This window comes from Cheilinus undulatus, linkage group 7 (assembly GCF_018320785.1).
Source record: "Cheilinus undulatus linkage group 7, ASM1832078v1, whole genome shotgun sequence".
In the NCBI taxonomy this organism is placed as follows: Eukaryota; Metazoa; Chordata; class Actinopteri; order Labriformes; family Labridae; genus Cheilinus; species Cheilinus undulatus.
This window is the reverse complement of record NC_054871.1, coordinates 2,905,262-2,917,762: the sequence shown is the minus strand read 5'-3', so window position 1 is coordinate 2,917,762 and position 12,501 is coordinate 2,905,262. Positions and strand designations below refer to the sequence as shown.

At 36.4% G+C, this 12,501-nt stretch overlaps 1 protein-coding gene across 1 annotated transcript in view; it reads left to right on the top strand.

Moving 5' to 3' along the window:
• The window catches only part of si:ch211-1a19.3, a 40,684-nt gene that overhangs the window by 13,708 nt on the left and 14,475 nt on the right, over window positions 1–12,501 (top strand). The window contains exon 2 of the mRNA XM_041792263.1: window positions 5,871–5,967. Within this exon, the coding sequence (XP_041648197.1) occupies window positions 5,871–5,967 (97 nt within the window). The remainder of the gene's footprint in view (window positions 1–5,870; window positions 5,968–12,501) is intronic.

Here is a 12,501-nt window from a genome sequence, read left to right as displayed (position 1 = left end):
AACTACCCATTATAGCAGTGATGCTCAATGTGTGGCTCTGGAGCCACATGTGGCTCATTTGTGATGATTTGTGGCTCTTTTATGTCTTAATTTAAAGTATTATTCCCCCAGAAAACCTTTAAAAGGAAAATTTAACATCAGAAATCATCCATTGCAAATAAAATGGATCAGTTTGTTTCCTACACTTACACAGCTGGCTTTAATTGTAAAACTCTATTTTTGTCTGCATATTTCCATTGCCCTTATTTGTAATTTTTTGCTACTTTAATTCCATTTATACTGCTTTTACCCCGTTTTTGACACTTTTATCCAGCTTTTTGCAATTTTGTTGCCCCTTTTTTCGTCTTTTTTGCTACTTTTTGCCCATTTGAGCTGCCTTTTGCAATTAAATGCCGGGCATATCCCGACTTGAGCCTCATTGCAAACGATTACTTGTCTGAATAGTCTGCATGTGTGTGGTGTCAACACGATTAATTTACTGCTCCAAATCGCGTTGTAGCATCCCAGACCTTGAAACGTAAGTATCAAACATGTTTGATATTTACGATTCCAGGTCGTAGCACAGCTGATGGAGTACCTACAACAACCAATGAGAGAGCAGACCGGGTAGCGTCACCAGACAGATCATACGTACCTTCACTGCTCACGGTAAACACAAGTGTACCTTAATTCCAGCCAGGATTTCATCCTGAGTCTTTCCCATGTTTTATGATTTTGCTGCACCTGTAGCGCATGCCAGGATAGCCTGTTGTGGAGAGACAGCAGGATGGTATCGACAGACATCCGTGTTTGTTTTCTCTGAAGTCACGTGATCACTTGAGGTTGTAGGCAGGGCAGCAGGTGTGTGGTCTCCAATGATCTGGCAGTCTGGCTGAGTCGTCAAGTGTGGGCGTTCAGAGGATTAAAGATGAAAAATCTTTTGAAACTGTCCTCATGTCTGTGGTCTCCCACGGTTTTAAAATCATTTAAGATTTAAAAATTGTCTGGTGTGTGACCGGCCTGACTCATTTTTTTTGCACACTTTTCACTCATTTTTGCCACTTTCTGTCCTTTTTTGCCACTTTTCACCCAGTGTTTGCCACTTTAAGCCCATTTTTCCACTTCTTTTTGTCATATTTTTTCCCATTATTACATTTTTCTCCTGCTTTTTGCAAATTTTTGCTTCTTTTTTGACCCTTCTCGCCCATTTATTCTGCCTTTTACTATTAAATGCCATTTTTTGCCCATTTTCCCCACCTGTTTTCAGATTTTTTGCCCATTTTAGTCACTCTTCAGTAATTTTTCTCCATTGTTTGCAACTTTTGGACCACTTTTTGCCACTTGTAGCTCATTTTTTTGCCACTTTTCACCCATTTTTGCCACTTTCTGCCCTTTTTGCCACTTTTCTCCCAGTGTTTTCCACTTTAAACCCATTTTTTCCACTTCTTATTGTCACTTTTCTCCCCTTTTTTACTCTTTTCCCCTGCTTTTTGCAAATTTTTGCTCATTTTTGACACTTCTCGCCCTTTATGCTGCCTTTTGCAATTAAATGCCACTTTTTGCCCATGTTTCCCACCGTTTTTTCTGATTTTTGCCCATTTTAGTCACTCTTCAGTCATGTTTCTCCATGTTTTTAACACTTTTAACTTATTATTTGGTCATTTCCCACCCGTTTTTGCCACTTTTCTCCCAGTGTCTCCTGCTTTAAGCCCATTTTTGTCACATTTAACTATTTTAATTTTAATTGCCACTTTTCACCACTTAGATTGTGGCTCTTGCAAATGTATTTTTCAAAAATGTGGCTCTTTGGTTGAGCAGAGTGACTAACACTGCATTATATTGACAATGTATAAGGGTCACTCTAGAAAAAAATAATAGCAGATTGGCTAATTTAAAAAAAACCCTCAAATTTCTGAAGTTCAAAAAGTTGATAAGAAAAACGGAAAGTTTATACTTTAAAAGTTGTACTTAAACCAAAACTTTAAATTTTTGAGATTAAAAATTCAAAAATCCTACTACTGTTTTTAGTTTGGTTTTTGTAAATTTTTGACATTTAAATGTTGTAATTGTGATTTTAAAAACTCGTTTTTTTAAAGATTTTAATGTCAAAATTGAAGAATATTAAACTCCTTCGTTTTTTCCTGTAAATTTACAATTTTTTAAACTTTAAAATTCTGAGTTTGTTTTCTTCTAAACTTAGATATTATAATCTCAAAAATATCTATTTTTCCTCCCAGAAATTCACATTTTTTTCCCCCAAAAAGAAATGGGTTCTCATAACTTTATTCTTTAGGGTAGACCTTATGCACTGTTGTACATTATGTTTCTAATTAATGATGATTAAAAGTATATTAAAAATATACATATATGCATCCCCCATGCACCCCAGGTTGGGAACCACTGCCTTAAGATACCTCCAGGTTTTTAATGACTGTTTTGATTTTTATAAAACATCAGAATGAGAGTTACTTTATTAATCTTAACAGGGAAACTCAGCCATTACAGCTGGCCTTACATACTGAACAGCATTTAGAAATATTGAATAAAAGAGGAAATATTATTATGCAATGAGTCCAAAAGCACAGATTATTGGAACAAATAAAGATGTGCAACTGTGCAAAGTCTAACAGACATGAGCTGTGTGCCAATACAGGGAACTGAAGGAGAAGTTACACAAGAAAATAACATGTTGTGGTCTAAATGTAAGAAAAAAAAGATGAAGACTGAAATAATCTGACCTACAGCGGGGTACACACTACAAGAAAATGTAGCTCATTTTGGGCCCATTTTCCCCATTCTGACCAAAGTCAGTAAAGGTCTGATTATCTGGAGGTTCCAAAGATCATCTAGCTATGTAACCTGGGACGCCAGATGGATTTGTTTCACACATCCATCTAGTAAACCCCAAATACACAGCGTTTGGGAAAGGACAGAGCCTTTGAAAAAAAAAAAACATTTTGAAGGGTGATTGGATGAGCATTCTGTCTGTCACATCTTTATGGGCCAATCAGATCAACAAAACACATGATGTCATCGCCGCTGCAGAGGAATAAATTCCATAAAGAACTGCATAACGTGAACCATGGCGACTGTAGACATATCAGTACACGACTTTTGTCATTTTTTGAGAATAAAACAACTCACTGCTGTTCTTTGTTCTTCTTCTAACAAAGAAATGTCGTCAAGTTCTGATAAAACTGGCGCTTTAGCAGCATCCACGCTAATGTCTTCCGCCATAACAACACCGGCCTCTTGTTGCTGCTTACGTCACGACTCCACCACACCCGAAAGAACTGCCCCTCGTCGCTGATTGGTCCTGTCACTTTCTAACCAGGCCCAAATGGTTTGAACGGGAACTTTGCAAGATGGATTCACCAGTGAGAAACACAGAAACAGACGTATCCATCTGCTATGCAAGGTTAATAAAAATAAGCATTTGAGAACAAAAATACGTGATCCAAGCAAAACAAAAGTTAACATCAAGAGTGCAAATTTGAAATTACAAACCAATGATTAGTCTTTAAATGTTGAACATGTGTGTTTTTGTTTACAGTTCCAGTTTTTTCTCTCAGTGATCAGACTTTTGCTCCCACTCAGTTTTACATTTCTTGATTGGATGCTTTGGAACCCCACATCAATTTCTACCTCTAATTTTTTTCAGGTATTGTTATTATAATAAATTGTTTAATAAATTGGGAAACTAAAACGATCAGCTGAGTTGCTGCTGTTCTTTTTAAGATGTATTTTGGAGATTTTCTCTGCTTTGATTCAGAGAGAAGGATTGTGGATAGAATCTAAAACAGAGATGAGAGGATGAGAACGAGGGCGAGACGTGCTGAAGAGGAGCCAAAGGCAGAGTTTGATCCCAGGCTGCCCGTGTACAAGATCTAACCACTAGGCCATCTGTGTCCTAGTTGCTGCTTTAACTGTCATTTCCACAATTGCAGTGAGCTGCTGCCATGACTTATTTGCCGTCCTTGTCCCTGGTTAGGCTTTTTAAGAAAAAAGTCAAATTTAAGTAAAATTAGACATTTAATATCCCCACATAGCTGTAATGGTATGATCCACAGTACACAAGCAGGTGTTTGTCAAATACTCAGCTATTTTGGGTCGCCCTTTCTCTGTATGTTTTATATGAAAATGAAGTCATAATGGTGTGTGAGTACACAGTATGTTCTGTACGTCGTTGTTATTGAACATCTCTCAGGCGTTTGTTTAAAGCCCTGATCTAACTTTAAGTGCTGCGTTCACTGAAAGGAATGTTTCAAAAAGTTCTCAGCGTGCCGTCTGTCCTGCTTCTAATCAGAGAGCAGAGCAGACGGTCTGGCCCGGTCTGGAACAGCACAGCACAGCTGAGGGAGCAGCTTCATCATGCACACGTCAGTCCAACATGTTGGTCCAACATGTGTCAGAAATGTTCAGGCTGAAGGTTTACCTCCAGAGTGATCATGACTAGTATAAAGAAAGCAGAGACACGTGTGTTCCCCTGTCTAAAGGGTAAGAAATGACCTGCCTTTAATAAAGCAGCTTCAATGAGTTTTTATGCCTCAGGGACAGAAACACCTAGAGCAGGGGTGTCAAACTCAAGGCCCGGGGGCAAAATCCGACCAGTGCTGCAGTTATACCCGGCCCCTGGATCATGTGATATTTTTATTAGAACTGGCCCACAAGTCTGAGGTCTACGGATTTCCTCCAGTATAAAAATGTGACCTTAACCTTGATGATTCATAGTATCCTTGTTGATTCATAAAAATAAGAAAAAGTAAACAGTAAAAATAATTTGATACAAAGTCAAGAATGTAAGAGAAATTTGTGTTTTCTCTATATTTTCAATTTTGCATCGTACAGTTATGACTAAAAGTTATGATTTTGACTTTTTATTTCATATTTTAACCTTTACATCTCATAACTTAGATTTATCTCATATTTTTACCTGTTTGATTAGTGATTTTAAATTTCAAATTGTATTTTGACCTTTTAAAGTTATGATTTTGAATTATATCTCACATTTTGACCTTTTTTAACTCCTAATGTTGACTTTTATCTAAGTTTTTTTACCTTTAAAAAATCATTATATTCCAATTTTATCTCAGTTTTTTTACCTTTAAAAGTCATGTTTTTGACTTCTATCTCATGTTTTGACCTTTTTTTTTAACTTCTTGATTTTTATCTCTTTCTTTACCTTTAAAACTCATGAATTTTAATGCTATTTCATATTTTGACATTTTAAACTCATGATTTTGATGTTTATCTCATATTTTAACTGATAAGTATCATGATATTGAGTTTTTTCTCACTTTTGCTGACCATTTTAACTCCTAACTTTTACCTTTATCTCATATTTTGACCTTTAAAACTCATTATTTTGACTTTTATCTCAAGTTTTGCCTCTCAAAACATTATTTTGACTTAGAAATTTCATTTTTTGTACGTTTAAACTTTTAAGTTCGACTTTTTATCTCAGTTTTTGAGTTTTTAACTTATCATGTTGGCCTTTTAATCTCAAAATCATTTAGGTGACACTCAATGGTTAAATCTTGACTCTGTTTGGCCCTCAGTTTAGACCCAAATTCAGAATCTGGCCCCTGCTGGGATTGAGTTTGACACCCTTGACCTAGAGTAAGTGGATGTGGAGGATTTACTGTTTGCAGAAACAGTTGTGATTTTCAGGGCACCACCTGACTGCTTGGCTGGCTCCGGCCCGTGACCCTGAGTGGGATGAGCAGTTTAAATAATGGATGGATCGTACTGTCCTCCTCCTCTGTCTGAAACGACACACATTAAGACAAAATGGGAAATAATTAAGCAGTGTGCAGAGTCAGTGAGAGTGTTGTAATGCCCCTTTAACCAGTGATCACCCCCAGTAACACGTTTCTTGTTTTGCCCTGCAGCTCGCCTTGCAGGCGAACGTCACCGCCCTGCAGGAGAACATCGAGCAGCTGCGTCAGATCGAGGCGAACCTCACGGCTCAGATCAGCCTGCAGGAAGGTAGGAAAATCTTCATCACTGCCATGAAAGGAGAGTTTCTCAGCGAGGTATTCTTAGCTGCATTTTCCCCCCTGGTTACCATGACAACCCGTGAGTCACCGTAAATAAACAACGCACGCCATTGGTCAGAGAGCGAGAGAGGGAGAGGGAAAGTCTCCTTTTAATTATGTCAGAGGAGGAAAACCTCAAATATAAAAGAGATCTGGAGTTACTGCTCACATGAAACATTTTGGCTGGTGTAATAACTTCATTCATGATCTAATATAACAATCAGCTGATGTTATTTTCTGGAAAATACGACTATTTCTGAAAAAAAGAGAAAATGTTGGGACATCCTCTCTGCAGAGTTTAACAAAACTGAGACTAGAAATGCACAATATGAGGAAAATATGCAATATAAGATAACAAAGCTTAATATTTCAGTGATATTACTTATAATGAATAAGTGTTTGTAAGTGTCCACATCAGCTCCTATGTCCTTCTGCTCTGAAGGGTGTGATCCTCTAATGACCTGTAAATGTTTTTTTCCCCTCCGTCTTGGCTGCAGTGAGAGCTTTTGTTAAATTTAAGGAGGTATTTCCTCTCCAGCGGCAGCAGGGCGGGAACAAGAGCATGATGGGAAGTAGAGAGAGAGCGTTTAATGGAGGTGACTTCCTGCGCTGAAGAAGCGATGAATTCCTGTATGAAGCAGATATGAGAGGGGCATTGTGTTCATGAGGAGCTACTGATAAACATCCCTCATGTTCAATGAGGAAAAACCAACACTGTCAGAATTTCCATAATTCAATACATTTGATCCCACTTGTATTAAAACGACACAATCTGTTGTTTTAATATGAATAGAATCATAAAGAAGTGATTCTGAGTGTCTAGGACAGGGGTGTCAAACTCAATCCCAGTGGGGGCAAGAATCTGGAATGAGATCTAACCTGAGGGCCGAATAGGGTCAACATTTAACCAAAAACTGTCAACCTCATTTTCACTAATGATGAATTATGGGAAGTAAAAAAACGACTTGGCTCTGATGATAAAGGACTTTTGGATTAAAAAAAGTCAAAATGATAAGTTTAAAGGCTCAAAATCTGAGGTAAGAAGGCAAACTTATTAGCTCAAAAGGTCAAAACACAAAATTATAAGAAAATAGAAGAGAAAAAAATAATATACAAGACAGAAATATGAGACTGAAAGTCAAAATCATGAATCTAAAAGAACAAAATATGAGACAAAATTCACAACTGTGAATTTAAAAGTTGAAATATGAGAATATGAAATTAAAAAATTGTGATTTTTAAAGGTCAAAATATGAGGAAAATTATAACTCATGAGTTTTAAAGGTCAAATATGAGATAAAATAAGAAATCATGAGTTTTTAAAGGGCAAATTGTGAGGTAAAATTTAAAATAATTACTTTAAAGGTTGAATATGAGATAAAATTGAGAATCATTAGTTTAAAAGATCAAAATACACACGTGGACAAAATTGTTGGTACCCCTCTGTTAATGAAAGAAAAACCCACAATGGTCACAGAAATAACTTGAATCTGACAAAAGTGATAATAAATAAAAAATCAATGAAAATTAACCAATGAAAATCAGACATTGCTTTTGAATTGTGGTTCAACAGAATTATTTTAAAAAACAAACTGATGAAACAGGCCTGGACAAAAATGATGGTATCCCTAGAAAAAGATTGAAAATAATGTGACCATAGGGACATGTTCAACCAAGGTGTGTCCTCTAATTAGCATCACAGGTGTCTACAAACTTGTAATCAGTCAGTCGGCCTATTTAAAGGGTGACGAGTAGTCACTGTGCTGTTTGGTGACATGGTGTGTACCACACTAAACATGGACCAGAGGAAGCGAAGGAGAGAGTTGTCTCAGGAGATTAGAAAGAAAATTATAGACAAGCATGTTAAAGGTAAAGGCTATAAGACCATCTCCAAGCAGCTTGATGTTCCTGTGACTACAGTTGCACATATTTTTCAGAAATTTAAGATCCACGGGACTGAAGCCACAGGAGGAAAATTGATGACAAATCGAAGAGATGGATAATACGAATGGTAACAAAAGAACCCAGAACAACCTCCAAAGACATTAAAGGTTAACTCCAAGGTCAAGCTACATCAGTGTCAGATCGCACCGTCTGTTGTTGTTTGAGCCAAAGTGAACTTCATGGGAGACGACCAAGGAGGACACCACTGTTGAAAACAAATCATAAAAAAGCCAGACTGGAATTTGCCAAACTGCATGTTGACAAGCCACAAAGCTTCTGGGAGAATGTCCTATGGACAGATGAGACAAAACTGGAACTTTCTGGCAAGGCACATCAGCTCTATGTTCACAGACGCAGAAATGAAGCATACCAAGAAAAGAACACTGTCCCTACTGTGAAACATGGAGGAGGCTCTGTTATGTTCTGGGGCTGCTTTGCTGCATCTGGCACAGGGTGTCTTGAATCTGTGCAGGGTACAATGAAATCTCAAGACTATCAAGGTATTCTAGAGAGAAATGTGCAGCCCAGTGTCAGAAAGCTTGGTCTCAGTTGCAGGTCATGGGTTTTGCAACAGGATAATGACCCAAAACACACAGCTAAGAACAGCCAAGAATGGCTAAGAGCAAAACACTGGACTATTCTGAAGTGGCCTTCTATGAGCTCTGATCTAAATCCTATTGAACATCTGTGGAAGGAGCTGAAACATGGCGTCTGGAGAGGGCACCCTTCAAACCTGAGACAACTGGAGCAATTTGCTCATGAGGAGTGGGCCAAAATACCTGCTGAGAGGTGCAGAAGTCTCACTGAAAGTTACAAAATAGTTTGATTGCAGTGATTGCATCAAAAGGTTGTGCAAAAAAATATTAAGTTAAGGGTACCATCATTTTTGTCCAGGCCTGTTTCATCAGTTTATTTTTTAAAATAATTCTGTTTAACCACAGTTCAAAAGTAATATCTGATTTTCATTGGTTAATTTTCATTGATTTTTTATTTATTATCACTTTTGTCAGATTCAAGTTATTTCTGTGACCATTGTGGGTTTTTCTTTCATTAACAGAGGGGTACCAACAATTTTGTCCACGTGTGTATGAGGTAAAAATAATTGTAAATTTAAAATGTAAAATATGAGATGAAATAAAAAAAAACGTGAGTTTAAATTCCAAAATATGAGGGAAATAAATCAATATCATGTCTTTAAATGTCACAGTATGAGATAAAAGACCGAAATTATTCATTGAAAAGGCCAAAATATGAAATAAAAATTATAAATCCTAAGTTTAAGTTGTAATTGAAAGATGCAAAATTGTAAATTGGATATAAAAAACACAAATTAATTTTATCTGTCTGTTTTTACTCTTGACTCTAAATTTGATGGCTTAAGAATATTTTTAATCATCAAGGTTTTGTTTACATTTTTATTCTGGAGTACCTTTGGGCCAGTTAAAGTTAAAATGTGATATGATCTTGTGGGCTGGGTATAATTGTACATCGGGCCGGATTTGGCGCCCCGGCCTTGAGTTTGACACTCCTGGTGTAGGACGTGGCTCATGCTGGTAAACAGGGCAACGTTAGTGGTAGCGTTGTGGCTATCTCAGCAGTCATAAACACTGTTTTCTTTAAAGCTGTGGGGTTTTTTAAATATGTTAGAGTTTAGTTTTTGAACATAATAAAGTAAGTCAGAGTCCCTGGAGACATTCTGCTCCCCTCTCTGTTGTCTAGCTATAAAATATTTTCTTTAGCGAGCTAAAATTCCCATCAGAGCGGTCCACAGACTTTTAGGATCTCTGTGTTTGCAGCGTTTCTCTTCTGCAGTAGTCTGCATGTTTTTGTATCTTAATGCTGTCTCACCTTGCTGCATCACATTTGTTCCATTTGCAGAGAATTTAACCGCTGCGTTTTTTAATAATTAGCAATATTTCTGAAAATGCCGTGCATGAATCTGAATGAATGTCTTTCAAGCTGCTGCTGATAGTTTTCCCTCATTGGCCACAGTGGAATTTGTTTCTGTAAAATTCTTATGAAGCATTACATAATGCATTTTTAATGTGTAAGTTAGTGCTCCCATTGTTTTTTTTTCCTTAGGGCCCCTCCTACTCATATCTCAGGCCCCAGGACACACTTGGAAAAGCAAAACATCAATTTGAATTGTTTTTATAGACAAAATCCCAACATAATAGGCCAACTTACTTAATGTTCTTACCAAGAGATCTATGTATAAACTATCCATTATTATGTCAGAGCCACTCAAGATAGAAACTAAAGAGGATCTGCTCAGTTTTGAGATGAAAACTAAAATTTTCAAGTTTAAAAAGTTGTACATTTACAAGGACCAGAACTTAGAATTTTTGAGATTATAAAGTCTTAAATGGCAGATTGTTTGGAAGAAAATCAGACCAGATGAAGCCAGTTTCCTTGTGCTAGTTCTGCAGACAAGAGCCTGAACAAATGTAACATTTTCTTAGGGCTGATCAGAAGGGAAATACTTGTGATTTTAGCTTAGAATTACCACTTTATCACTATCATCTAGGCTTGAAAGAGACATTTCTGTAGTCTGTGGTTATTCAACCACTGGCTCAGTTTGGTTTTTGTACATTTATGACATTAAAATGTTGTTAAAATGATTTTAAAAACTCTGATACTTATTTAGTTTTTTCCTGTAAATGTATAACGTTTTAGACTTTAAAATTCTCAGTTTATGTTCTTCTAAAAATAGATATTATAATCTCAAAAATATCTATTTCTCCCCCCAGAAATTCACTTTTTTTTTTTTTTTGCTCGAAAAGTAATGGGTTCTCATACTTTAATCTTTAAGGGTAGCCCTAATACACTGTTGTACAATACGTTTCTAATTGTAATTGAAAATATACATGTATGCTTCCCCCATGCACCCCAGGTTGGGAACCACTGCCTTAAGATACCTCCAGGTTTTTAATTAGGGCTGAACAACTTGCAAAAATAATCTTATTGTGCAATTAAACAACAATTAAATGATTTCCAAAGCAATTAATCCATAGTAACATGAATCTGAATATAGAGGTGCAACCAGCTTTAAGCTATAAAGGAGGCGGCTGGGGTGGAGGAGGTGAGGCTGGCTACCTGCTGATCGCTGGGGTCTGACTTTAGTGAAGTAACGCTAGGCTTCATCAGTTTTAGATAGAATGAGCAATTTTTGCATTATCATTTTTTGTCACTCATTTTGATTAAGAAAAACATTAATAAAACACAAAAAGGAGGATTTTTGTAAACCTTGAATGTTTGCGTAATGTGTATAAAATCTCTGCTGCTGTGAAAAATTGATTTATTAAACTGGTATTTTGACATATTTCAAGTTAAGGAAATAATTGCAACGTCTGGGATTTGAAAACTGCAGCAGGCCATATTGCAATTTAATCTAATTTGTGATTAATTGCCCAGCCCTAATTTTAATGACTGTTTTGGTGACAAAAAGCATCAGAATGAGAATCAGGGACATTCAGCCATTACAGCTGCCCTTATGTCCTAAACAGCATTTAGAAATATTGAATAAAAGAGGAAATATGATTAAGCAATGAGTCCAAAAGCACAGATTATTGGAGCAAATAAAGATGTGCAACTGTGCAAAGCCTAACAGACATGAGCTATGTCCAAATACAGGGAACTGAAGGAAAAGTTACACAAGAAAATAACATGTTGTGGCCAAATGTTAAAAAGATGAAGACTGAAATAATCTCACCTAAGAAAATGTAGCTCATTTTGGATCCATTTCCCCATTCTGACTGAAGTCAGTAAAGGTCTGATCATTCACTGGTTCCAAACATCATCTAGCCTGATTTTCCTTTGGTGTGGTTTCTGTAAATTTACGATGTCATAAATTTATGATAGGGGTGCATCGATTGCAATTTTCTGGCCGATCATTGATCAATGATCTTTAAAAAGCTTGACCTGCCAATTCTGATTTTGGCCAATACCGATTTTTTTTTTTATAACTGACAGCATACACCTTCATTGTTCCAATCTTATTTTATTGAAAAACATTGAACAGTACCCATGAAACAATACAAACTTGTTGTTTTAACTGCACATGAGGTAGTTCTCTCAAATATAAATGAAAAGTTTAGAGCATTGCTGTCCAAACTACTAAATTATATCAGTTCCTTTAGTCTTTCATTTTTCACATTTTAGTAGGTAGAGGTGAATAAGATCGGTGGATAAGATTGGTTTCATATGTAAGTATCGGCCGATCGCAGCTCCCCCAAAACTAAGGAAATCGGCGCTGATCGATTGGCCAGCTGATTGATCGGTGCACCCCTAATTTATGACCATAGAAACTTCACACTTTTAAGTTTATGTAGTTGAAATTTCAGACTTTCAAACCTGAAAACTTCAATTTTTCTTACACAATTTTAAGATTTTAAACTCTGAAATAATGAGTTTGATTTCTTGTAAATTTACAACTTCACGAGCTACATTTTTTTAGGTTTTTTTTTTTTCTTAAAAATGAACAGATGCTCTGTTTTGAAATCTTTTACGTCGTTGTTTATTTTGTCTCTAACCCATCCAT